Source organism: Numenius arquata, chromosome 10 (assembly GCF_964106895.1).
Source record: "Numenius arquata chromosome 10, bNumArq3.hap1.1, whole genome shotgun sequence".
Classification (NCBI taxonomy): domain Eukaryota; kingdom Metazoa; phylum Chordata; class Aves; order Charadriiformes; family Scolopacidae; genus Numenius; species Numenius arquata.
In genome coordinates, this window is record NC_133585.1 from 21,324,609 (window position 1) to 21,350,593 (window position 25,985).

Genomic DNA, 25,985 nt, shown 5'->3' on the forward strand with positions numbered 1-25,985 from the left:
TTAATACATGCCCATTTAGTATTTTGATGGCCGATTCCGTTTGATTTACCTGTTCAGATTTCTGTTGCTGGGATAAGAAATTATGGGTTTGCTGAGCTTACAAATTAGGGTGGTTTCCATTGGGCCTGCTAACTTTTGACTGCAGTCTCTCATTAGAGGTGTTCTTCTGTGACTTGAACAATTGTCTAGATCAGCGATTCCTTTTTTGAAGGGTGCCTGGTAGAAAGAGAAGTTGGGGAGTTGTCTGGTGATACGTGTCAAGTGTCTTAACTTTTTCAAAATATTCAGACCTTGCAACCTCAATATCTGTAGAATTGATATAAGAAGACTAATTTCTTTTAAGTGCTATTCTGTGAGCAAGAGAAGGCAACAGAACACAACCCAGAGTGTTTTAAGAGTCTGACTGGTGGGATAAGTAGTTCCAAGTCCAAATGCTGGCTGTTATGTTCCAGCTCAGATTCTAATTCTAATGATCTCTAATTAGGTGACTTATGAGGACAGCCAGCAGTCTAGAAAAATGACAAAAATAACTTCCAAATGGATTAATGCTATCAGAGAAATGTTTGGGAACCCTCCTAAATGTGGAGATTTTAAACAATATAAATATTTGATCAGTGATTTAGAAAGCTTTGGGTTTTCTGCTAGTATGTATATTTATTGCTTTAATTTCTGAATTGCTTGATCATATCATTGCCAAAGAACATACTCATCATAAAAGCAAAATTTCTAAACATCTTTCAAGTAAAAACAGGCAGAGCAAGTCTCTAAATGGAGAATTTGGTTGCATGCCAGACTGAAGAAAGCTTGTCTATTTTTAAGTGTTACAACGTGATTAACTTCTGTAGGAGGTTCACCAGTCCATTGAATCATGGTTTTGCAGCTATGAGTTTCCCAGTTTTCATTTATTTTAATTTATATTTGCTTGTAGCATTTAACTGTTCTTACTGTGTAGTTTTATTTAGAGTCGCATTAAATTGGTTTCTGAGCTAACCCTCCAGATGCACTGAATTAGCATTGACTATGCAAGTAATTACCAAAGGTTTTCTCGTCTTGTATAATGGCTAAAATATGTCAGTATTTGGAAGTCTACCATGTGCTACCTTTACCCTAACAAATTACTCCAAGTGTAGTTATGAAAAAAAATGATAAGCTGGTGTGACTTGTCGTTCAGTAAGACACTTTTTCTTTTGAAAAGTTCCTGGAGGATATACAGAGAACCCGTAGTGTTTTCCAAAAGCCCGTGTGTGCAGAGCGTTAGTTGGTTCTTTTAATGAAGTAGGAGTTACCTTGACATTTCAAGATAGCCAAAATTTGAGGGTGCTGCCTCTGAGTTTCATTTTTGCCTCGCCAATGATTTTAGACCAGCTACACCCACTTGAACTGCCCAGCCAGTGAGAGGTCACTGAAATTGCCCCCTGATACTGCAGTGTCCGATTTTATTGTTTATTCTTTATATCTTCTTTCTTCATCAAGTCTTTTTTTTTGCAGGCCAATAATTCAGACCATTTAAGATTTATCACAGATTGTAACTAAGCCTCTGTCTCTTCTCGCAGTGTAACGTTAAGTTTTGTGACACGTCAGAAATTATATAGCAGAATCAAGTAAGTTAAAAAGCATTCGGTATACTTTTAGTTGAGCGTAAGTACGGAACAAAAGCATTATATCATTTCTTATCTGAAACTTGTACAAAACCTGCAGTCCTCCAGTTCTGCAAGTCTGTAAGAGAATTATTTTTTTCTTTATACGAATAATGTAATTTAAATGTCGGTTTTGTAGGAAGTTCTGCAGAAATTAACTCTTGTAGGGGTTTTTATTTTGGGTTGCAAGGGAGCATTACACCTCTCTGTAATGGGCATACAGTGATACTGTGTATATTTAGGAGCATGATTTATTCATCTTACTGCGTGAAATGAGAAGAGTTTGTGTGTGAAACTGCTGACAACACTGGGAAGGCAAAAGTATTTCCTTACTTCTTTATAACATTATTTTGAGTCCAGCTGGCAGAAAACTTTCAAAATTGTTGGTGTCTTCTAATATTTTGCTTTGCTTCAAGCACGTAATGAGTGAAATAGGGAAATGAAAGACCATGTAAAAGCAGGCAAAAATAAATGAAAGAGGAAAAGCCTTTCTGAAATGTAGAGCAGAAGAAAAATTCCAAACTTTTACGGGTGACTGATTTTCCCTTCTTAAAATATTTTTAAATAAATTCCAAGGGGCCAGAAACATTTCAAATATCTGTGGCCTCTTACTGTGTCTGGGAGATGTTAATTTTGTCCTGTGAGCACAAACACTTATCTCCCTGAAAAACAAGTACAAAATCCAATTTAGCACTCCCACCCACACTTGATTTGCTATTTGACACAGTTGAGGAGCCTAGGAATCTTTTAAACTCATAATAAAAAAAAAAATTAAACCCATAATAACAAACCCATTAAACCCATAATAATAGAAAAAATCATGTTATCATCCATGAAAACAATAACCCAACTCCCACCAACATCATCCTTTGTATCCTCCAGAATGATTTCCATCCCTCCCTCAAGCTGAGGTGTTTGCTGGAATACTGGAGATGCTGTCAGGGATCAGGAGGTTTTGTTGGAATGGGTATGGACCATGGGGAACTTCTGTCCCCGAAGAAGACCTGAAGGAAAATTTCATCTGGAGGAAGTTGAGTTGGTGGCAAAGTGGCTCCTAAGAAGCGTTTCAGCTTTAATGAGGAGATACTTGTCGTGTTTGCCTCTGCTTTGTAGACGAGTATGAATAACAACACACTGCCTTATTTTGCTGGTTTCCAGCTCCAGCAGTCCAAGCATAAACCCTCAATTAACTTGCCTAAATCCTGTTGTTACCCGTCGTGAGCAAGAGTTGTGGATATTAGCAAGAGGTTTCTTTTGAAAAGAACGATAATGATATAATTAATATTGTTGACATTTAAGCATTTGTTATTCTATTTCAGAGTTAATGATCCTTCAAGAGATATTTTGGTAATTCAGATCTCCCACAATTGTATTTTCAAGCTGTTTTAAGATGAAGGAAGATAATTTGTTACTCTGGAACGCTGTTGGTTTATATTCATGAGGGTTTCTTAGTAATGTTGAAGCATAGTTGGTAATGCAAATTTAAACTTACCACAACAGATAAAGGCTGTCACCTTGCCGATTAGGGTATCTCCAGTAAATGTGGAATGTGTTTTGCGGGAAATAAAGTAATGATTAGTTTATATTCCTAGGTTTCCAGATTTCTTTTATCATGCAGTACTTTATAACTTAGCCCCATGAGAGATGGAAGTGAGAGCAGTCATGGAGATCTGAGGAGTTCCTGGAGTAACAGCAGTAGTTACTAGAGACTCGTCAGAGGAACATGCTTTTCCTAGTTCTGAATAAACATAACGAGATGGGAGAGGGAGAAATGTGCATCTCCTCTTTCTGCATCTCTTGCAGCATTGGCAAGAGGGGCCAGTCAGCAAGGGGTTGGTTTGTTTCTTTTCATATTTTAAGTCTGATTTGTACTCCTGCAGATGCTCTCAGTCAAAAGGAAATAAATTACCTTCGATGTATGTAAAGCAGGCTCCTCTATCCTGACAAAATCGTTTTTGTTTAGCCCACGTTGAGTTGAGTGAATTTACGAGCTCTTCAGTTGTGTACCACTGGTGTAGGAAATTTGCCCAACAGGCTGCTTGAACCCGGTTCAGTAACAACGGAGGAAAACCTCTGAGCATGCAGAGAGGGATGGTTCCCAGTTTTTCTCTTACCCAGAATAGCAAAATCAGCTTAGTTTCCTCTCCAGATTTAGCAAGTGTATTGCAAGCGATTAAACCCCAGAATGTGTTGGCAGATTTTGGGGTGATAGGATGGGTGGGAACTCAGGTGTTGCAGTAGTTCTGGCGTGATGGCCGAGAGCCCCTCAGGCTCCTTCGCTCTCCTGCTTGTTACCCAGCTCTACCTCCACAGCTACGGGGACTTGAACTGATACTTCTCCTTCCCTTTGATGACTGTAGGGATGAGGGGAAGGAGGGCTGGGGTCAGGGCTGGATGCGACAAAAAAATCTTCTAGCAGGAAAATAAGGCAGGAATGAGTAGGTTCTTTCTTCGGTTGTCTGGTCTTGACATCCCGCTGTGGCAGGGGAAGAGTGAGTGGTGGTCTTTGGAAATGTGGATTATCGCTTGTGCTGCCTTCAACTTGGACAGCTTTGGCTTATCGTAGGGGGCAAAAATGTGTTCTGCACACATCCTACACGCAGAGGCAAGATCAAACGTGTAGGGATTTGAAACTCATGTGAGATGCTATGGGGAACAGAAAGAAATCTGGCCAATTTTGTGCTCAAAGTTTGGTCCTAATGGACTTACCTAATAAATTATTAAGAACGTTGATGTAGCCCAGAGAAAAATAGTATCTGTGATTTGTATTTCATTGTTGTAGCTGAAAACAGACAAGGGAGCTGTTTGCTGGAGAGACCCCAGAGCTGACAACCTTTCATACATCCTAGGAGATAAATTTTTGGAGCCATTGGAGAAAGCAGTGACTAGAAACATCAGGAGCAGATGGCAGAATCAGAACATCAGGGAGAGGTTCTTGATCTGAATTTGTAGTGTCCTGTGGCTCAGCTTGCGGAGCTTAGTCCTTTAAACAGGTACTCTGTGTCTGTTTCTGGAAAGGCTGGCGTGGCCAATTTTGCCCACGAAGCCTGGATTCATACCTGCCATGTCTCTGTGCAGAAGTTCAGATAGAGCCTGGAATGTCATAATCCCAGGGCCACCAAACTTGGTCTGAACAGAAACAAGCCTGAGACCTGCTGTGGTCCAAGAGTGCTGTGGGCTGGCTGGCTGAGGCTGTGTGGCTCAGAGATCAGTTGGGGAGCAGGTAAACTCCAGGGAACAAAATGAAGGGGTGCAATGAGAGGACATGCCCACCCCAAACAGCTCTCTTCTCCTCCTTTCAGTGCTCCTCTGGTTATGCAGATGGTGTACCTCCACGCAACTCTTATAGTTGGATAATTTTTCATCCTTATTCATATCCAGTGGATGAATATATGCAAGTCTTCCCCTCCAGGTAGTACTATGTAGTAGAGATGACAGCGGCAGTGCATGCAGCTCTGGCTCTCAGATCCTCTCAGCCATCAGTGGTGCTGGAGGAAATTCTCACTACCTCCAGCATTTGAGGTGCAAAACACTATTGTCCCTTCTCGGGATCCTTTCCGCTACTTTTGAAATTTCCCTCATTTTGCTGGTTTCCTCTTCTTGGGTTTTTGTTTGTTTGTTCTCAATTTCCGTGGTGTCTGTTTCCCCTGTGTCCTTCCAGGGCTGTGTTGCCTACAGCAATCATGTTTGCTGTTTCTGCTGCCTCTACAAAGCCTGCACTTCTTGTATGAGCAACATCGGCAGGGTTGCGAAGAGATTTCTGCCTGTAAATAGATCTGTAGCTCCTTTTAAGATCTGCTATCATCTGGTGGCCCTTTACCAACTGAAGCTTCAAGACTCTTCCCATGCTTTTTATGTGCAAATGGCTGAGGATGAGTTGTGTTTGAAAGCCTTCTGTGATGCATTGGGTGCAAGAATGTGCTCTTGCATCTTTTAGTCCTTCCGTAGTCTCCTTGAATTTGTCTTTGGGGCTTCCCTTGGGACTCGGGTCATACAGAAATGAAGGGTTTGCTTGCTTCTCTCCACCTCTGTTAACTGTATACCTGGGTAATTCAGCTCAGCGTCGGTAATGAGCAAATTGTATTTAATTTATTGGGATGTTGCTGGCTTCTGGTTAAGGATAGTGTTTTAAGGGTAATTCAACCAGGGCTGGTTTTTGAAGCAGGACTTTCTGAAAGCCCAGCTCCTCATTGTGCAGACCTCCTACTCCCTTACCTTCTGGTCAAGGCTTGCAGTGCGTACGTGCCGGCTTGTACCTGTCGGAGACAGAGCATGGGGATGAAATGGGGATGACTTCAAGTCATCTGTTTTGATACAAAGCAATAGCTGCCAACAGGAACAGGTAACAACCATGCCACCAAGGAGTCCTTTGAGGACTTCTCCACAGAGCTGCTGTCCTCTGTGAAATTATTTCCGTGTGGAAAGAGTTAATTTTGTATACCTTTGAGACAGGATTCGTTTAGAAAACAGATTAAACCCCTTTTCTTTCATATCCATAAAGAGTACGTTATCTCTTTTCAAGTTTATAGTGATAAAATGTTAATTAATGGAGATCCAAAAACGTAAAAGTGATCTAATTTGGTAAAATAATAGCATTTTCTTAAAGTGTTTTTTTTTTTCACAATAAAATCAGTTTCATTTTTATAAAAACATGCACTTCAGTTTTAAACACGTATATGCGTGGTGCCCATGGCCAGGGCTGGCAGCAGGGTGAGGAGTCTCTGTGGGGAGATGTCAGACGAGGCTGGTTCCAGCCTTGGCCCCACAGGGCCCAGCTCAGCCCATCGGTGACACGGGTGGTGCCTCTGGGGAATGGCATTAAGAAAGGGCAAAACTTCTCCCGGCAGCGAGGAACAAGCACTGAGGGGGAAGAGGAGCTTCAGGTGCCAGAGCAGACTCCCCTGCAGCCTGTGGGGACACCATGGTGGTCCAGGTGGTGTTAGGGGACATAAAGGCCCCTCTGCTCTACTGTTGGGGAATCTGGGCTGGAGGAGGCACCACATAGGACACTTGGCCTTCCCAAGTCTGTCTTGGGGTCACAAAAATGCCCATAGGTAGGTTGGACACTGCTTCTACAACTTGTAACTTCTCAGCTTTGCCCGTCTCCTCAGCAGCATGGTGGTCTTTCTGCATGGTGGTCATCAACGACGGGTGGCACGAAGTGCTGCCTGAGCAATGGGGTAGATCTGTGAATTGGCTGTAGTTGTCTCTGGTGTAACGCCACAGGTAGAGCAGGGAGTTGAGAGCCAAGCTGGGTTTTTTTAACCTAATAGATAATCAGACCACCTGTATGATAGACATTTTAGCGGACAAAGTGCAGCAAACTCTTGTTTGTGCAATTTGATGGTTCAGTCAGAACATCCGTCTGAAATCTGAATTTGCCCCGTGCCGTGGAAGCACAGGACTAAGGCAGGAAAAAATGCACAGAGCTGATGCTTGACTTCTCACTGGTGTTACGGTGGTACTGTAACAACTAGTTTAACTGGATTTCATAATGATGAACAAATGAGTCCGGCAGAATGTGGAAAAGATGTTTTTGCTGAAGGACATATATAAATCATAGAATCATAGAATGGTTAGAGTTGGAAGGGACCTTCAAGATCATGGAGTTCCAACCCCCTGCCCTGGGCAGGGACACCTCGCACCAGAGCAGGTTGCTCCAAGCCCCCTCCAGCCTGGCCTTGAACCCCTCCAGGGATGGGGCAGCCACAACTTCCCCAGACAGCTTGTTCCAGTGCTTTACAACATATATAGTCATATTTTTAGGAGCCAAATTGCAAAGCCTGCTCTATATTTGAAAGTAATTCCAATTTGCTTTCCTAAAAAATAAGTTTGTCTATTCAAAAACATTCTTTCAAATTAATCTTAAATAAAAATGTTACCTGGTTTATTCTGGTAGTTTCCCATGGTACTAGTATTTCAGGTTACGCTTGGGGGGATGGGGTGGGGTTGTTTGGTTTTTTTAACTCCAGCTGTTTAGAATCAATTTAATTGCTGTAATATGGCGTTGTCTTACATTAGAGGCTAAGTGTAAGGGTAGACCTCGGGCATGAGTTGGAGATCTGTGTCTGTGAGGGTCAGTAGTGCTGTTAGTGTCTTATCCGGAATCTCTGCAGCTTACTCTGCCTTTCCTACGCTTTGCTTTTCTTTCAGTGAGGCAAAGTGTCTGTTACTGTGTTCTCTAAACTTTTCTCCTTGAGTAGCTTTCTGGCGGTTTGCCAGAATGTCATCTAGGAGGTCTTTCTGTCCCAAGCCAGTTATTTCTACAGAGGAGATAGAATTGATTCTAAACTAAGCAAATCAGCCATAGGTTGAACGACGTCGATTAAAAGGCTGTGTTATCCATAGACTGGTCATTATGAAGTTGTAGCCGTTACTGCTAAGCACCTTGATGTAGCACAGGGGGAAAGCACAGTACAATTTTTCTTATTAACAATTCTAATTAACTTTTAATTGATTTCCAGGAAGATAAATGGTTTCATTACAAAGTCTTACAATGAACACCTTCACCAGAATTAAACATTCATGGAAACTTCCTGACAATTGTTCTGATAACAAAACATGAAAATCTCTTATGATCTTCCCAGATGTCTGTCGCCTCATTTATAAAGTCAAATAAATGAAAATATCTTGTTCGCAGAATGCCCTTTGTTTAATTTACATAACCTTACTCATCATGCCATGATTTAATTAAGAGGAGGAAAAATAACAGGTCAGCATTCAGACTATATTGAGGGCCTGGTAGCTCTAGGAAAACCAAGAATTTTGTCCATCCCTGTAGGGCGGTGACGTAATAGCAAGAATTGTTTGTCTGATACTGAAATTTGAGACTTACGTGAGAACAAAGATATCAATCGAGCAAAATCTAAACAGTTTCCTATTGCAGTCATCTGCCTCTTCTGAGTGTAGAAGGCTAAGGATGAAATGGGATAACATTTGGTTTTGAAGAACAGCATAAACTATAGAAAGTTAAGTAGTTCTTCAGAGAACAATGATTAAAACATCACTAAATGCAACAAACAAGTGAAAAGAAAATTTCTAACTAATGTGTTCATTCTACCTGTCTGCTGACTGCATCCATCTTTCATCTAAGTATGTACTCCGTAACGATTTGGGCAGCAACGAAACACCTAAATCGGTGTAAAATAAAAAGTCCTCTCATACACCACCTAACCCTGAAGGTACTTCAGCATTAGAACAATCTGAGGGCTTGACTTTAAAAGCATCTCGTTTATCTTCTGCTTAAGTGCACAGCTGTCCAAGGCTGAGCAGCTCAATGTGTATTTTCTCCTGAAGTCCAGGTAGGATTCAGTAAACCTGCCTTCCGTCACTGTAAATTAAGACATTTGTTTCTGTGTGATATTTTACCTTCGGCAAAATATCCGAGAGGGGAAGCTGCTGTGAACAAGAAGTGCTGAGTGGTCACACAAGCGTTAGGACTCTGTAGAATATTACCCTCGCTTACCTCAGTACTCCCGTGCAGGTATTTAAAATTGCATTAAAATGGGGTTCTTTTTTTCTGTTTCTTTAGGCTACAGACCCAGATGCTGGTGTTAACGGTCAAGTTCATTACAGCTTGGCAAACTTCAACAATCTTTTCCGAATCACGTCAAACGGTAGCATTTACACGGCGGTGAAACTGAACAGAGAAGTAAGGGACTATTATGAACTTACTGTTGTAGCAACAGACGGAGCTGTGGACCCCCGCCATTCAACGCTAACCTTAGCCATCAAGGTGCTGGATATTGATGACAACAGCCCTGTTTTTACTAATGCTTCCTACTCTGTCTGCGTGCCAGAAAATCTACCACCAGGCACTGTCTTCCTGCAATTAGAGGTAAGAAAGCACTGTAGAGGGAAGAAGGTGTTTTGTAAACGTTCTGCAATACTAAGCACGTTCTTACTTGTCAGGGCGACTGCACTAAAAGATTGCAAACTGGAGTGGGGGAAGTGACCGCATTAACAGGCTGAAAAATGCATGACCTTAAGACAGGTACCTAAAAATAGTTTGAAGCTGGGGTTCATTTGGAAATAAGAGCAATTACTAAACAAACAACAGAACCTACACTACTATTGTCACTTCTTGGAATATCATTTTACACATTTAAAGCGCTTCCGATTTGTTTTTGAAAGCTTATATTGCTTCTACCTGTTCACATGAGTAGGAAGAGAGAGCTGTATCTCAACTACTGCAGACGTTTAAGTCAAACCTAGATGTCTAACCTCACATTATAGTTAATGGAGATAAATAGTTGCTTCCAGAAGCAATTCACCCAGTACCAAGATCACCATCTAAGATAGCTTGAGTAAAGTGGGCACCTAGAGGTGTTGTCTTCCCTTCACTGACTATAAAAGATACTCAGACAACTGAGAGTTAATTGTTCAAGGATGAGCGAGATCTCTGAAGACAGCTGAGATTCACTTCCCGTAAGCAGCCTGTATATCCTCCTGGTGTTTTGGTCAGCGTCCTTTAATGAGAAGAATCTGTCCCGAGCCAATTTCAACCAGAATGGTTTTCTCTGAACCTGACTGCAGATGAATCTAAGGTCAAATTACAGCTGAAGCAATCACATAATACTCCTTATCCTGATGAAAATTAATATTCTTTGTCTAAATACTGGTATGAATCTAAAACATCCATGCTGCCATATGGGGGTGAGAGCAAACGCCTGCTTAGCCCAGCGTCCTCTCCCTGGCAGTGGCTGTTAGCAGGTGCCCAGGGAGGAGAACAGGAACACATTGAGCTTCCAGTGACTCTTGCTCAGAATATTGTGCTTATTTCATGTGGCGCCTATCTCTGGTTTTTATAACCTTAAGTGGATTTGTCTTCCTTGTGTTTGTGCAATAGTATTAAGTACATCAAATAGTATTAGAATAATACAATGAAATTAAATTTGTTTGCAGTAGCTTGCTTTTTTATGTTCTTTAAATCTAGTAGGGATTTCCTGTGAAAATGGATTTTGTTTGGGTTTTTTTTTTTCCTTCATGCTCTAGGCAAAGGATGTCGATCTTGGTTCTGATGTTAACTATCGAATACGGACACAGGAAGCACTGGAGTATTTTGCACTGAACAAATATACAGGCGAGTTATCGCTTTTGAAGTCCTTGGATTATGAATCATTCGCCGACACGGAAGCAACCTTCACCTTTCTTGTGGAAGCCTTCGATAGCAAGGGCACTATGCCTCCTGGTCTCGCTACTGTCACAGTGAGAGTAAAGGTGAGAGGAATAACTTGTTGGTTGATAGAATCCTCTCCTATTTGTTACAGAATCCTTCCTCGTATTTTACAGGTATCCTGGTGAAACACCAGAGCCTGGCAGCAGTATGTCTGCTTTCCTGCTTTTTCACATGTAGGAAGCTGCTGCCTTTTTCTGACAGCAACGTGTTCAGTTAAACACACACTTTATAACAGCTATAATTACTTTGCTATATGCCATTACGTAGTTAAATCTTGGATCACAGATTTATGAAGTACAGGAATACCTGAGACATATATAAACAGTTACTCCTTTAGAAGCCCTGAAAGGCTGAAATAAGTACCTAATGGAATTGTTTCCAAAAATTACACCATCACATTTTAGTTAAAGCTCTCATAAATTGTAATTTTATGAACCATTCAGGTGTATTGAGTGTTGATGCAGCACGCCACATCCTATATTTCAGATTCTACTAAGGAACAGGCTTATTTAGTGGTCTTGCACAATGAGTTGTTTTTATGCAGTGAGTTACAGCATCACCTCTGGGTCTCAGTTATCTCATCAGTAACACGGGGATAAGGATAATGATATTCTGTTTGGTAACGATCCTCAAATGAAAAGCATTTGTAGCTGAAACATTAGCACTTACCCATCTTAATTGGGTTGATGAACTCACGTCCAAGAGGAGAGGGTATTTTAGATGCTCTATATCATGTCTCCTTGCATTTACAAAGGTGCAGTTCTGGAGCCAGTCAGTCGAGTCCTTTGGCGCAGATGCTTTTCTTTTTTGTTGTCGACTCTGTCAGTGAAGAATTGTGAGCTGTGGGAGAGAAGAGAGTTTAATTACTCGTATTTTAGCTAAGAAGCAAAAATTGCAGCAGGAACAAAAGCGGAGCTCACGAATGTGAACTTCGTATCTGGCAACTTCAGTTTAAATGTAAGTCTGAGGAAAGTATTTAGCATATATGAATCAGGCTTGTGTTCAGCTTGCTGTTTATCTGCAGATGCTAGGAATTGCCATGTGATTTTGAGTAATTCTGTTTGTCAGTCTCTAGTGTACTCAGAATTATTTTAGGGGGAGTAAATGTCTCCGATTATTAGCTTTGATGACAATGTAAGAAGGCTTCTACACTACCTCTCTGTCTCTGCAAAATTTCTCAGATTGAGATGCAGGTCACCTGTTTCCAAACAGTCTGTGCTCTTCCTTGGCAGATTCCAAGTCAAACAAAGAAAAACATTGCTTTAGACATCATTCCCTGAGCTTTTTCTGTAATACTTTGAAGGAGGAAGTTGCTGAAGCCTGTTGTTTTCCTAAAAGAAACTTTTTGCCCAGCACAGTGAATTTTGGAAAGAATAAAAGTGTTTGGGTTTATTTGGGTGTTTTTGTTCATTTTTTTTTTTTTAGAGAGACTTGTTTTCAAATAGGAATGTATTTGGAGAAAAGGTGTTGTTTGCATCACCCGGCTGACCCAGCTATACGATTGTGCATTTGTATTGTATTCGTTTATGACAGGGTAGAGAAGAGTAATATAGATCCACTTGGTGGCCTTAGTGTAAGAGCAGACTGGGTATTGTCAAAGGAGGTGGTGTGGGAATAGGGAACTTAAGAAAAGGAATTAATAGGATCCAAAAAAAAGGTTTCTTGCTTTCCTGGAAACTCTTCCCACACACAAGCAACGAAAAAAGAGCATGATGATACTTGTTTGGAAAGGCAGGAGTAACAACTTCAGCAGTAAAAGGTGTTAGGCTGGAGACAGAACAGGGCCTGAAAGTGAGGACAAGCAGCTTATATTTTAAATGAGAAAGAGAATAGAGAAATTATTATGTGAATATTGTACTCAGCGACAGGCTGACTTTTTCAACAGATCAGTGGACATAATTAAATATTATATATGTTGCTGAGATGAAGATGATGCTTAGGTTCCGGCCTTGAGTAACAGGTATCTGTTATTATTACTAATATTACTACATATTACTAATGCCAGTAATGTTAATGCTAATACTGGGATGCTTAGTATTTTGAGTGGCAGTCGAGAGAGCTGGGGAGGGCTTGTGGAAAGAAAAATATTAGTATCTTATTTTGTTGGGCAGATATCATTAATGAGTTTTATGTCAGATGGTAGAAGTTTAGAACCGTGGTCACAAGAGATGTCTGGAATAGAAAGAATGGTTTAATTTGAGCTTATAGATGAACTTTCCAGATACAAAATTTATAGGGAAGGAGGGGCAAAAGTGAAGATTGAAATCAGAGCCTTGTGGTACCCCTGCGTGAGGTGAGAAGGATCCACAAGAGGACACCTGAAATGGTCAACTCAAGCAGCAGAGCAGCAGGAGAGGGGTGCCAAGTCTTGGAAGCCAAGTGAGAACAAGAGGATCAGGCCTTGGCTGTGAAAAGAAGTGCAGAAGTAAAAAGTGCGTCGCAATGCGGTTTGGGTTTGTTTTTAGTGGGAAGAACTCATATTCTCCCTTCTTCTGAAGGGGGAGAGCCCTTGCATAGAGCCAACATCAGCACGTCCTGGTGAACTGACAGAGGGTACTGCTTTCTCTCTAGCGGGGCAGTGGAGATGTTTGCAGGGCGCTGAATCCAGACACGCAATGGCATGCAGCAGCCTACAGTGATTTGTTACAGTGATCAAGTAATACAGTGTATTACCTGATTCCAATCGAGGCTTTTATTCCTCTGCAATTTTAGCCACGGTCTGAACTGCTGCTTCAGGGCTTAGCTAAATAGATAACTCCTGATGAGCATGTTCACGGTTTCATGGAAGTCATTTATAATTTTTTGTTGGCCAATTAAGATGTCTGCAGAGGGAACCGAAGGGGTTCTAATAATCACAATTTCTGCCAGACCATCTGCCAAGTCTGAGCCTGTGTTCAGGGACAGGGTGCTTCTGCATGGGGGTGTACATCTCTGCCATGGCTCTGGAGGAGCTGGTCCCTCCTGCTCAGCCTGTCTTTTGCTCCTGCTCTGGGACCAAGAACTGGATGTGTCTGTTACCTCTTAGTAGTAATTGTGCTTTCACTTCATTTAGAAGATGGTATTAGAATAATTACTTTAATACAGTGTTTAACTGTAGACCCTAGCAGTTGTGCAGATTGCAGTCTTCAAAACACAAAATGGAACTAGAGAAAACCAGAAACAGGCATTACAGCAACAGTGAGTCCAAGCAGGGAATTCAGACAACTGTTAGGGATGCAGCCCCTGTAATCCTTGGAGCGGTATTTGTGTTACAGAGGTCTCCAAGTCTGTTTGGGTTTATGCTGCTCCGTTAACATTTGTCCTTTTTCACAGTTCAGCTCTTAACCGAAAGCACTGTAATTTTTACTGTGTAATAGGATTCTGTTTACCAGCTATGGACAACATCTGATGGTGTCATCTATCATTTATGTGATATAAAATGGAATGAGCAGCAGTGCAGCATACCCGTAACCACACTGATCTTTCCGGCTTGGAGGAGGGTGGATACACACAGTGACTTCCCTTAAACTCTCGCTTTCAGCCTTTGGCGTGACAAATTACAAATAGTTTGTATTAACCTTCCCTGAACTTGATCAAAACACAGATTGCATAGCAGAATACTCACTGCAGAAAAAATAACTTAATCTGTTACCTGCACATTAGTATTGAAATACATTATTGGACCCTGCTGCAGCCAAATGGCCCTTTACATTGTATGGGTGGCTTATGACTCTTTCTTCAAAAAAGGCCAATGGTAAATTAATAAATTGTTGCATCCTTTCTAGTATTAGTGAGGAGGAACAGTATTAGTGGCATTGATTTCTTCTTGCCAGAAAGATACAAACCACCTGAACCAGACTGAGATTTTTCTTTTTTCTCTCCAGTTCTCACGTTCATAGAATCATAGAATTGTCTGGGTTGGAAGGGACCTTTCAGATCATCTAGTCCAACCATCAACCGAACTCTGATAAAAACCATCACTAAACCATGTCTCTAAGCACTAGGTCAGCCTGGCTTTTAAATCCTTCCAGGGATGGGGCCTCAACCCCTTCCCTGGGCAGCCCATTCCAAGGATTAAGAACCCTTTCCCTGTCAACATTTTTCCTACTATCCAATCTGAACCTCCCCTGGCGCAACTTGAGGCCATTTCCTCTTGTCCCATCGCCTGGGACTTGGGAGAAGAGACCGACCCCCCCTGGCTACAGCCTCCTTTCAGGGAGTTGGAGAGAGCGAGAAGGTCTCCCCTCAGCCTCCTTTTCTCCAGGCTGAACACCCCCAGCTCCCTCAGCCGCTCCTCACAAGACTTGTTCTCCAGACCCCTCACCAGCTCCGTTGCCCTTCTCTGGACCCGCTCCAGCCCCTCAATGTCTTTTTTGTGGGAAGGGGCCCAAAACTGGACACAGCCCTCGAGGTGGGGCCTCACCAGTGCCCAGTACAGGGGGACCATCACCTCCTGAGTCCTACTCCCCACGCTATTCCTGATGCAGGCCAGGATGCCGTTGGCCTTCTTGGCCACGTGGGCACACTGCTGGCTCATGTTCAGCCCACAGTCCACCAACACCCCCAGGTCCTTTTCTGCCAGGCAGCTCCAGCCACTGTGCCCCAAGCCTGGAGCGCTGCAGGGGGTTGGTGTGACCCAAGGGCAGGACCCGGCACTTGGCCTTGTTGAACCTCATCCCATTGTCCTCGGCCCATCCATCCAGCCTGTCCAGATCCCTCTGCAAAGCCTTTCTACCCTCCAGCAGGTCGACACTCCCACCCAACTTGGTGTCCTCTGTGAACTGACTGAGGGTGCACTCGATCCCCTCGTCCATATCATTGATAAGGATGTTAAAGAGACCCGGCCCCAGTCCCCAGCCCTGGGGGACACCACTCGTGACCGGCCGCCAACTGGATTTAACTCCATTCCCCACCACTCTCTGGGCCCGGCCTCCAGCCAGTTTTTAACCCGGTGGAGAGTCCTCCCACCCAAGCCACGGGCAGCCAGTTTCTCCAGGAGGATACTGTGGGAAACCAAGTCAAAGGCCTTACTAAAGTCCTGGTAAACAACATCCACAGCCTTTCCCTCACCCACCAAGCGGCTCACTTTGTCACAGCAGGAGATCAGGTTTGTCAAGCAGGACCTGCCTCTCATGAACCCGTGCTGGACGGGCCTGGTCACTGGGGCAACCTTCATGTGCCTCATAATGGCACTCAGGATGTTCTGTTCCATGGCCTTCCCAGGCACCGAGGTCAGACTGACAGGCCTGGAGTTCCCCGGATCATCCTTCTGATCCTTCTTGTGGATGGGCGTCACATTTGCTAGGCGCCAGTCAGCTGGGACCTCTCCAGTTTGCCAGGACTGCTGGGAAATGATGGAAAGATTCCTCTCACTGCTTTCATAACTTTTCACCATAACCTGAAATTGGTAATGACTCATCTCGTCTTGGGATGGCGTGGGAGATTGCACAAATGTTCATCCAGAGTAACTGATGATTATAATCTGATCTGTAATCAAGAACACAAAACTTTTTATTTTATCTGGATTTTTTTAACACACAGATAGTTATGGAGGTTAGACATAGCAAGTTTTATCAGTCTTGAAAACATAGTTTAGGGGATAAAAACATTAGCAGCTCCAAGAAACAATTTGTGTGCTATTTTTCCGTGGTTTGCCGCTGTGGAGGCATCGTTCCTCTGCCATGAGAGCGGCAGAGATCTGCATTCACTCAGTGTCCGAGAGGGCTGAATAGTTTGCTAGGGGTGCCTGTCGTGCATACTGCAGTACGCACAGGCATCCCCTCACAATAGAAATGTTTCCCAGTATTGGAAGGAGCGAAGTCATTACAGTTCAAATGGTGTACTTACTATTAGGATTTAGCATTTGGAAACAATTGCTATGGTAATAGAGTTTCTTAACAGAAAGAGAACTAACCTTTTTGCAGTTTATATTGCTGTTAAATGAGTAATGTGTTCCTAAATACATATTATAAGAATTTCTGTATCATGGGGCCTGTAAGGTACTTGCATATTTTATGCTGTGAGCTCCTCTTATTGTTATTACCAGCATTATTTTTGTATTACTTTATGTCTCTTTTTTGTTTGTTATAATTGCTTTTCCTCCTCCTTCTGTGTTCTGGGATTGGTTTTCTTTTTAGTTTTTCAAGTATGTAGTGGAATGAAGCCATTATCTCTGGCTGATAAAGTAGAGTAGAGTAACCAAGGCAGTAGAGTAACAAGTATAAACAAAAACATGTCTATGTGTTTCTAGCAATGCCATATTACGAGGCCACCAACCCAGTAGTTCATATAATTCCTACAGTGCCTTAATCCCAGTGGCCTGTTATAAACATTATACAATTAATTTTCAGATTTAATAAAATTCACTATACCCATAAACATCAATAAACATACTGCTATCATCAGAGAGTACACAAACTGCAACTGTCAAGCTAGTTTTTCAAGAGAGGTATGCCATTGAGAAGTTAAAAGTCATCCTGTGCTTTATATCATGCATGATAGGCATTGGTTGGTACTTATCGTGGGGGTGAATTTGAATCTTCCATCATCGTTATCCTAAGTCTTCCCTTCCTTGGCAACTTTGCATTAAAGAAACAAACCAACCATACAAAAAACGTGTAACACGTAAATCTTTCTCTCTGCCGTGGTTGCTCTGAATAGTTCATCAACGTGACCCTTCTTGCTGTCCTTCATATTCAAGTTGGCAGGATCGTGGCTGTAGTGATGCCGTAGCAGTGCAGAGCTCCAACCTGCTTACACAAGGATGCTCCCTTTGTTTCTCCGACTGCCTAAAACTTGAGTCAGAACAAGGAGAAATAGAACTAGGGCTACAAAGATGATGAGGGGTCTGGAGCATCTCTCTTATGAGGAAAGGCTGAGGGACTTGGGTCTGTTTAGTCTGGAGAAGAGAAGACTGAGGGGGGATCTGATCAACACCCATAAATACTTGCAGGGTGGGTGTCAGGAGGATGGGGCCAGTCTTTTTTCAGTGGTGCCCAGGGACAGGACAAGAGGAAATGGGCACAACCTGGAACATAAGAAGTTCCACCTAAACATGAGGAGGAACTTCTTTCCTGTGAGGGTGGCAGAGCCCTGGAAGAGGCTGCCCAGGGAGGTGGTGGAGTCTCCTTCTCTGGAGACATTCCAAACCTGCCTGGACACATTCCTGTGGGACCTGCTGTGGGTGGACCTGCTTTGGCAGGGGGTTGGACTAGATGATCTCCAGAGGTCCCTCCCAACCCCATAGCATTCTGTGATTCTGTGAATTTGTTTGCTTTTCTAGAGTGGGAGGATTAGAAGCAGCTGCATGTTTGTGGATGAATCACCAAACAATCAGAGCCAATGGTAAAGCAAAGGAAGTAAAAGGGAGTTGGAGAAAGTATGCAGGAACCCAGCATTTGAGACAGCTGGAATAAAATATTACAGCAGGACCCTCTCCTCTCACAGGGCACATTTGCTGGACTGCTGCAGAGTGCTGGGGAGTGAGGGGCTTTATTCTCTATAAAGTGCTTAAATTATCACTAGGAGAGAATGAGAGAAGAAGGATCCACAGGTTGTCGTTAGGGAGAGGGGGGGACATTATTACGTTTACATAGCCGTGCATGTGTGTAGCTGCCACTGCTTTCTCTTCCTGCAGGTATTCACTATAAATTCAGCCAATTCTTGTTTCTAATGAGCAGGCGAGCAGTAATCCATCATTGCTTCATTATGGTGGGGTTCCATGTTATGGTGAGATTTAATTACAATAATGAAGATTTTCTGCCAGAAATTATAGAGGTAATGAAGGGTGCATGGAAGATAAAAGACGTGAGTGACTCGGTTAAGGCTGAACAAGTCATCGGTTTCTAATATTTCTAAAATAAAATTTAAGTTATGTTTTTTTCAATAAATTTACATCCATGAAGTTAATCCTTCATTTCTAACATGTAATGAAAAACATCTCCCATTTAAAGAAACACAGGGCGGTCCAGCACAGCGGCAGCACATAACCTACACAAAAGTTCAAAAAATGAGCTGTATTCCTTCCAAAATGTAACTGCTTATTTATTTCTTTTCTGGTGGCATTAAAGGCATAACAGGTGTGGTGTTGGGCTACAGTACCAGTAAACAGATGTATTTTTTTTCCAATCCTAACTTACTTGTTCAATCATCTGCTACTCATTTATTGCCGCATATTTTCTACTATGAATAATATCCCTTAATTTATATTATGAACTACTTTAGGGCTTGCTGAGCACTAAATATTAAAAAAGAGGCAGTTATACCATGTTAACAAGCCTGTATTTTGTATAGCTTCAAAGAAAGAACCCTGTGTGAAGAAGCACTGCACCCCATTAAAGACAAAATTCCAAGTGCCGCTTCATACAGTTTGTCACGTCACCTTGTCAGCGTCATCGCAAAGACCTTGGACTTGCTGCTCAAGGTTACTCAACGTTGCTTGATTCTCTAACCTCAAACCTTCGAAATCAGTCACTGTGGTTGCTGCGTAAACCTAAAAGGTGTTTTAAATACTTGTGGCAAAGCTAGGAGTAGTTTTCGAGTAGCGGCTTACTTCAGTGGACTTACTGTAAATGTGAAGCTGAAACAATATCTTGGCAAATCAAAATGTAGGCTCACAAAGAAAGGTTTGCTGGCAAACTTTTTTTGTATCTTGGAGGACGAATGTACTGGTGAGATGCATGAACCTTAAAGGACGATGCCTTTGAGAGTGGTATGTGTTTATTATAAGAGGCCAAGATATTACACAAAGAATGGGAAGGGACTTCCAAGTTCTCAATACTCCAGTATCTGGTGGAATTAGGTATTTCTATATTATGCCGTGTGATGAGTTCGCTCCCTGCCCCCAGCCTCATGTTTCACGAGTCAAAACTTTGAGGGCAGTCTTTTACGTAAGTAGTTTGAAGTGGGAATAATCACACTAGGTTTTCCATCACAAGTATGGTTATTGATATTAAAATTAACTTGTTATTGCATTTGTAAAAGAAGCAGTTTTAAAGCTAAGAATCGGTGGGGTACGTGATTTTTTCCCATCACTTTTATCATATGCATGAGGCAGTATAAATTGTTCTGTGCTCCCCTTCTTTGTATAAATTACAGAAACTGACTGATGAATTGAAAGCACAAATTACAGAGGAAAGAAAACTGAAAACATCTTTAAAAGAATTTTTTTACCTCAGTGGTTTTAAGTCATTGTACAGTTACTCCTTCCTAATTCCTTTGCAATCAATTTGAAAGGTTGGATGTACCTGGATGTGTACTATTCTGTTGCCGTGAACCACTCCACAGAATTATCTGGGTAAATTGCGACAAATCACTCATTTAAAGTAATAATGCCAGTCTTTTAACTGAAGGAGGAGAGCTTGCTTGAAATCTTAAGATCCTTGTTATCGTCCCAGTTCTAGATAGTATATTAACTGCCTACAACAGTCCTTTAGGGGATTGTTAATGGTCATTAAGGCCTGGAGAATAATGTTGTATCCTCTCAGCTTCCGTGAGTGTTTGCTTCCTGAAAGAATAGATAGAGTTTACGTGCATGCATGAATACATATATGCATATCTCTCAACCAACTCTTGACTCAAGGTAAAGATCTGTGGTTGTATTTTTCTCTAGCGGTGTGCATGGCATGGTAGACATTTAGGGAAGAGGAAAAGACAAGGTAATCTCCCAGTAAAGGGATTACAGTTGAATAACATTTTGGTTTTCTTTCCGAAAAATAAATTCACCCCTTGAGAGATGGTTTTCTGAAGTCACAGCTCAAATTTTCAGTTGTTTCAGTGCTGAGTCTGTGACACCAAATCCAGAGACTTTCTTTCAGAAGAGCTTTAAAACTTATTTTTAGACTATCATGTAATTTAAGATCACTAAGACATGAAAGCATATGAAAACTGCATTTTAATAGTTAGTATTACATTTGTACATTTGTACTGTTCTGAATAGGGTTGATTAGCCTCACATTAAAAGGCTTAGGAAAGTTACTAAGTTTAATAATAGAATACAATCAAACGAGGATTTGCAGAAATTGAGAAGTTAGTGAAAGACTTGCAGGCGTCAGATGGTCACAGCCAGTTAGCACGGACCAGACAAGTGGATGGTAAGAAAGTGTGGCACTTAGGGATGCTGTAGCTGAAATGTAATGATGGCAGCAAAGATCTCCTCCTGTGTGAACATCGATGAGCAGCGTGCTGGAGAGGTTTCTGCCGAGTGACAACCTCTGCCTGGCATTTCCTTTCAAGCTAAGCAGAGCTTAAGGAACCCATTGCAAAGCATGGGTGCATCAAAATGGGGGTCAAAGATCTGTGGGGCCTTGGGAGCTTGTTACAAAGGGTTCGCTTCCCCCTTCCGTGTTTTTTTCATGAACTGGTAGTGAAACAGATGGAGGAATTGAGAATTACTGTGAGAGATTAGTGTGAGCAAGACTGCTCCACGTGGAGAGACGAGCGGAGGGTGGCCCAGCGTGGGCAGTGCCCTCCCCGACTGGGTGCCATGGGGACAGAGCCGGGCGGGCAGACCAGCGGGCTCCATCGACAGCCCCAGACGTGGCGTGGGGATGGGGCCAGAAGCAGGGCTGGAGACTGGTGCCCTGTGGCATCGCTGGAGCAGGACGGGGGCGCTGGCTGGGGTGAAACGGGGTGCTCGGCCCAGGGGCAGGGCGAGGCTGGTCCAAGCCGTTAAGGGCCATGGATGCCATGACGTCTTGTGGCCTTTAGGGTTTTTTCATTCTGCTTATTTAGTAATAAAATCAACGACATGTTTCTATGGTTAAAGAATGCCCAAGAGGAATAATGATTTTCAAGTACAGTGATACCATAACACCCTCTTTCCTTTCTGTGGAATAGAGTTTCACAAATATAGTGGCGGAATGTTTAATGTGCCCTTGGAAGTCCCCAGACAGCCGGGGATTATTAAACACTTGGAGGCAGCTCAGATGGGAAGGCACCAGCTCTGGTAATGTGCACGTAGACTTAAGTGGCAGATGTTCAAAACAAAATGACAGCAGAAAATTACAGATACATATCTGTAGTTGTAGAAAAAGATTGGGAAGGTTTTAAAATTTCGGTGTGTGACATATGCCATGCTTGGAAGTAAACCTTTTTACTTTCTCCCTTTGTGGGATCGTGTGATGTACATTGAACTTCAGTGGAAGTAGGGAGCGCTTTAAAAATACATTTTTTTTCCTATTTATTACACTTGTGATAAAAGCCAGCAGGCTGCAAAAGGAGCTGTAAGTGCCTAATATGCATTTATTAGCTCAGTCACGCTGGTTATTATAGCAAGGGAATGTTGGGTTCCACTTAGATATAGTTGACTAGAAACCTTGGTATCGGGAGGTGTGATCAGAGAGCGCAGTCCTAACGAGGTAGAAGAAACGCATGGACGTGCTTATAAACTCTTTCTGTAAGTATCTACAAACCAAGCAAATGTAACGTTGAAGGAGCTAACAAACTTAATGAGTGATGTTGCTTTTCAGCAGGTCAGAAATAGGAGAGTTTAACATTTCCTCAGACTTTTAGAATCGTTGTGGTCGGATGCTTTCTGCTTAGCAGTTGAGGAGAGAGGCAAGAAGAAAGGGAAGCCTTGGGCAAAGTTGCATTTGTAAGGCAGGATCCCGAGGTGGGCGCCTCGACACACATCCTCTCTTGAGAGTGGGAAAAATCATCCAAACAGTGTAATTCTCTTAGTGGTCTAGATAAATCAACAGAACCTGCCATTTTGGTGTTCTTTGACAGAACTTTGTCCCTCTGGAACTGTTGAGTAGATTAATAATTAGATTTGGGTGTCACAGAGTTACAGCTGTTTTAATAAATACTCAACACTTGATTATAATTAGGTCACAATCTACAAAAAAAAAACCAGGAATTAAAAAATCAGACTGATTTTATAAGCTGGAAAAAACCCCTCAAATCCTAGCTGACTAGATGTAAAAAAGTATAACCCTGTTTTGGCAAGAAGGAGACGGGGAGAGAGTACAGCGTGTGGGTTTTTGTGGCTGTTGGTGAAGGAGAGGCTTCGCTCCCCTGCGGTAGGGCTGCCCTCTAGCGCGCTGCAGGCTACAGGCGGCGAATTCTTCACTAACAGGGTTCCCTTTGCAGGATAAAAGGGCATTTGCATGAATTATTATGCCTGAGCGAGATACGGATATGTACACGTCAATAGATGTATATACACATGAATATAGATCAAATATATTGGAGTGTCATCTGGAGTTGCTTCTGTTTGTGCGGAGATAGCTGATGAAAAATTAACTTCGGTTTTTGCTCTCTATTTTTCTCTTACAAAACAAGTTTTCTACCAAAACACATTTTCAAAAAAAAAAATATAAATTATTCTTTGGAAAGTCCTTAGGTTCCTGGTAATATTGAAATCAGACAAGTCTGTCACTCACAGTGATGTTGGATGTCATTAACGGAATGATGGTAACAGTCGGGCTGCAGCTGTAGCTCACTGGAGTAAGACAGGGCCACATCCCGAGCTGATCCCAACTGCCCTACTCTCAGCAGCTCTCAGGAAGAAGCCGTAATCCCAGTGTGTCCGGCTGCTTCCTTCGGGCAGGATTTTCCAAATAACGTGGAACTGCCATAGCAACTCCTGGTGCAGCTGACCTCCCCAGGCTTTGCTGTTTTGGAAGGGTGGGATTTTATTTTCATAGGTGCTTCTCAGCCCTTTGGGAGGCGGATCTGCAGGATCCTCTGCGAGGTCAGAGAGGAGCACTGGGACTGCTCCTGTTTGTGACAAAGGCTGTTGTAAATCCCGGTGATTCCAGGATGTGGGAGCTGCTGAAGCGGCTGAATTAGGGTCGCTTCTGCTCCCTGTGTGGGAGTACACAGGAGCTGTAGGCACTTCAGCTACAGGTAAGGGGCAGTGATGGAGCAAGGAAGAAAGCAGACGTTTGAATCCAATTTTAGTGAGTGAGGAGGAAGAGGGGATTATTTCACCCAGATGTGGAATGCTTATATTCTTAATTTAGCAGAGTACGAGCATTAAAGATCTCTCGGTATCTTCAGAAATCAAAAATATATTAAAGTCTCTGAAGTCCATTTAAATTTACAAGTTAATTTGATGCTGGGAACGCTGTACTGCGGGTATTTTCCTTCTGCTCTAGTTGTGTATCGCCCTCCCGTGTCAGCACTCACCACCTGTCTCGGAGCACCTAGTTTAGTATTAGTGCATTACTGCTGGTGACTGTCTTAATGATTTTTAAATTACATATTGATTTGCTCCTTAATGCCTTTCCTCCCGCATGCTTTGTTTCTCTGCATTGGCCTTCCTAGATGACTATCTTAGTTCACTGACATTTTTGTTCAGCGTTTTCATAATCTTTGCAGACAGGTCAATGTTTGTTTCCTACAAACCTTTTGGTAAATAACAACCCTTTAAATCTTGTGAGCGAGATGTGTCTTGTTCAGAGGGAAAGGAAGTTAGTCAGGAAGTGGGATTGTTCGTGTGCTAAGGATTACGTCTGAGTTAACAAATGAGTTGGCATCAAGAAGTCTCTTAATGTGTCTTCATTTGCTTTTGAAGGTACCAGCGTGGATTCTCGAGAAGAGCAATATTTGAGCACCCTCCTATACTGTGCTTCCTTCATGCTTGATTCCTAATCTTTGTGGAAAGGAAAGGTGTAAGGATGTGTCCTGTTCTGCTTTTATGTGCTGCCCAGTGTGAGCAATATGAAACAAAACCAAGCAAGGAGTGGTAGATAAAGAGCATCTGTGACAGGGAGAAAGCTTTGGGGGTTTTATGCTTTGACTTTCACTCTGTTTTGTAAACAAAGATGCATAAAAATATAATAAATCTGCAGCTAGATGAGAGTGATACAAAGGCTGTTTTGTATTGAGATATAAATATGTGACTGCTATTACCTAGCTGTCAAAATACACAGCCCAAGTCTTTTAAAGTGAGATATATAGAGAATTCATTACCTATGTTTTCCATTTACATATTTTTGTGTGTGTCTGATAGTTAATAGCAGCCTGGATTTATGTGACTGAAGCAACGAACTGTGAACAGTTGTAAGATGCTGCAGTTTGGCCGCAGAGGCGTGTGTAGGATTATGACCCAGATTTAAAAGGTGATTACGCCGCTTCTTACTGCCACTTCGTAGAAGGTTACTACCCTGTTCCTAATTACTACCCTGTTCCCAACCTGTGGTTCGGGATTGCGCTCATCTGCGGCATCCGTCTCTGTGCAAAGTCAGGCTTAGTGGTGTCAGAAGCAGAAGCCATCGCATATGGAGTAATCTTCAATTATTTTATTCAGCTGTGCAAAAAAGACGTCTAGGTCTTTGGTCCCCAGTAATGATAGAAGCAGAGTACTTTCTCTAAATGTCATCTTTTTGCCCCAAGTCCCTCTGTGACGAAAACCTGAAAACTCTGTCCCTCAGGGAATGCCGAACACTGCTCACTGTTAAGTCCACTTCGATGAACAAAATCGTATTGGAGATCTTGAGAAGAGGGGCGTGGGTTTTGGAGGTGGAATGGGGTGGATCTCTTAAGCTATTCACAGAAAATACAGAGTGTGCTTTCTTTCTGTGCTCTATCAACATCAGATCTAAACTGTACTCCATCCTTGGTGGTGGTACTTTTTGCTAGAAAATCATCTCTTTTTGTGACCTTTTTGGTACCTTTAAGTGCCCATCTTATGTAAAGAGAAATTACACCAGTTGAAAGAGATGATAATATATTAAATTCTCCAACATGTCTCTAATAAAATCTCCACTTACTCTTTTGAGAATTACCCAGAAGAGTCATTTCAACCAAAAAAAAAAAAGCCCATTTCTATGTCATCTGCAAGTTTTGCATGTAAACCTTCTGCCTGCAAAAATCCCTGTTCTGCTTCTAGCAGTTATCCATGGTAGACATTTGCGACGAGGACATGAGACTTGACTGCCTGTCTAATGAAAGTCTTGCGCTCTCTGAGGAGCATTTACTGCAGCTGCATAATAAGACGACCTGTGGTGATTCTTATGGGGAACTTTTATTTTGATAAAAGGGGAAACATTTAAGCTTGAACTCCGCTATAAAAAATTAGTGGCTGTTTTAGGATTCAGGAAGAGATGAGCCAGGAAGAAAAGCCCATGGAGCTGTTCTGTCTAGTTATGACTGAGACATTTGGTGCCTATTCGGTCGGCTCGGCTGAGGTTTATGAGGCACAATTGTGCATAAAGCTTTTCTTAGAGAAAAGATAAATTAGAGAG

At 42.3% G+C, this 25,985-nt stretch overlaps 1 protein-coding gene across 2 annotated transcripts in view; it reads left to right on the top strand.

Annotated features, from left to right (window-relative positions):
- The window catches only part of PCDH15 (protocadherin related 15), a 383,455-nt gene that overhangs the window by 237,503 nt on the left and 119,967 nt on the right, over positions 1-25,985 (top strand). For both annotated transcript variants that reach the window (XM_074155034.1, XM_074155035.1), the window contains exons 18-19: positions 9,169-9,474; positions 10,632-10,856. In XM_074155034.1, coding sequence (XP_074011135.1) covers positions 9,169-9,474; positions 10,632-10,856 — 531 coding nt within the window. The remainder of the gene's footprint in view (positions 1-9,168; positions 9,475-10,631; positions 10,857-25,985) is intronic.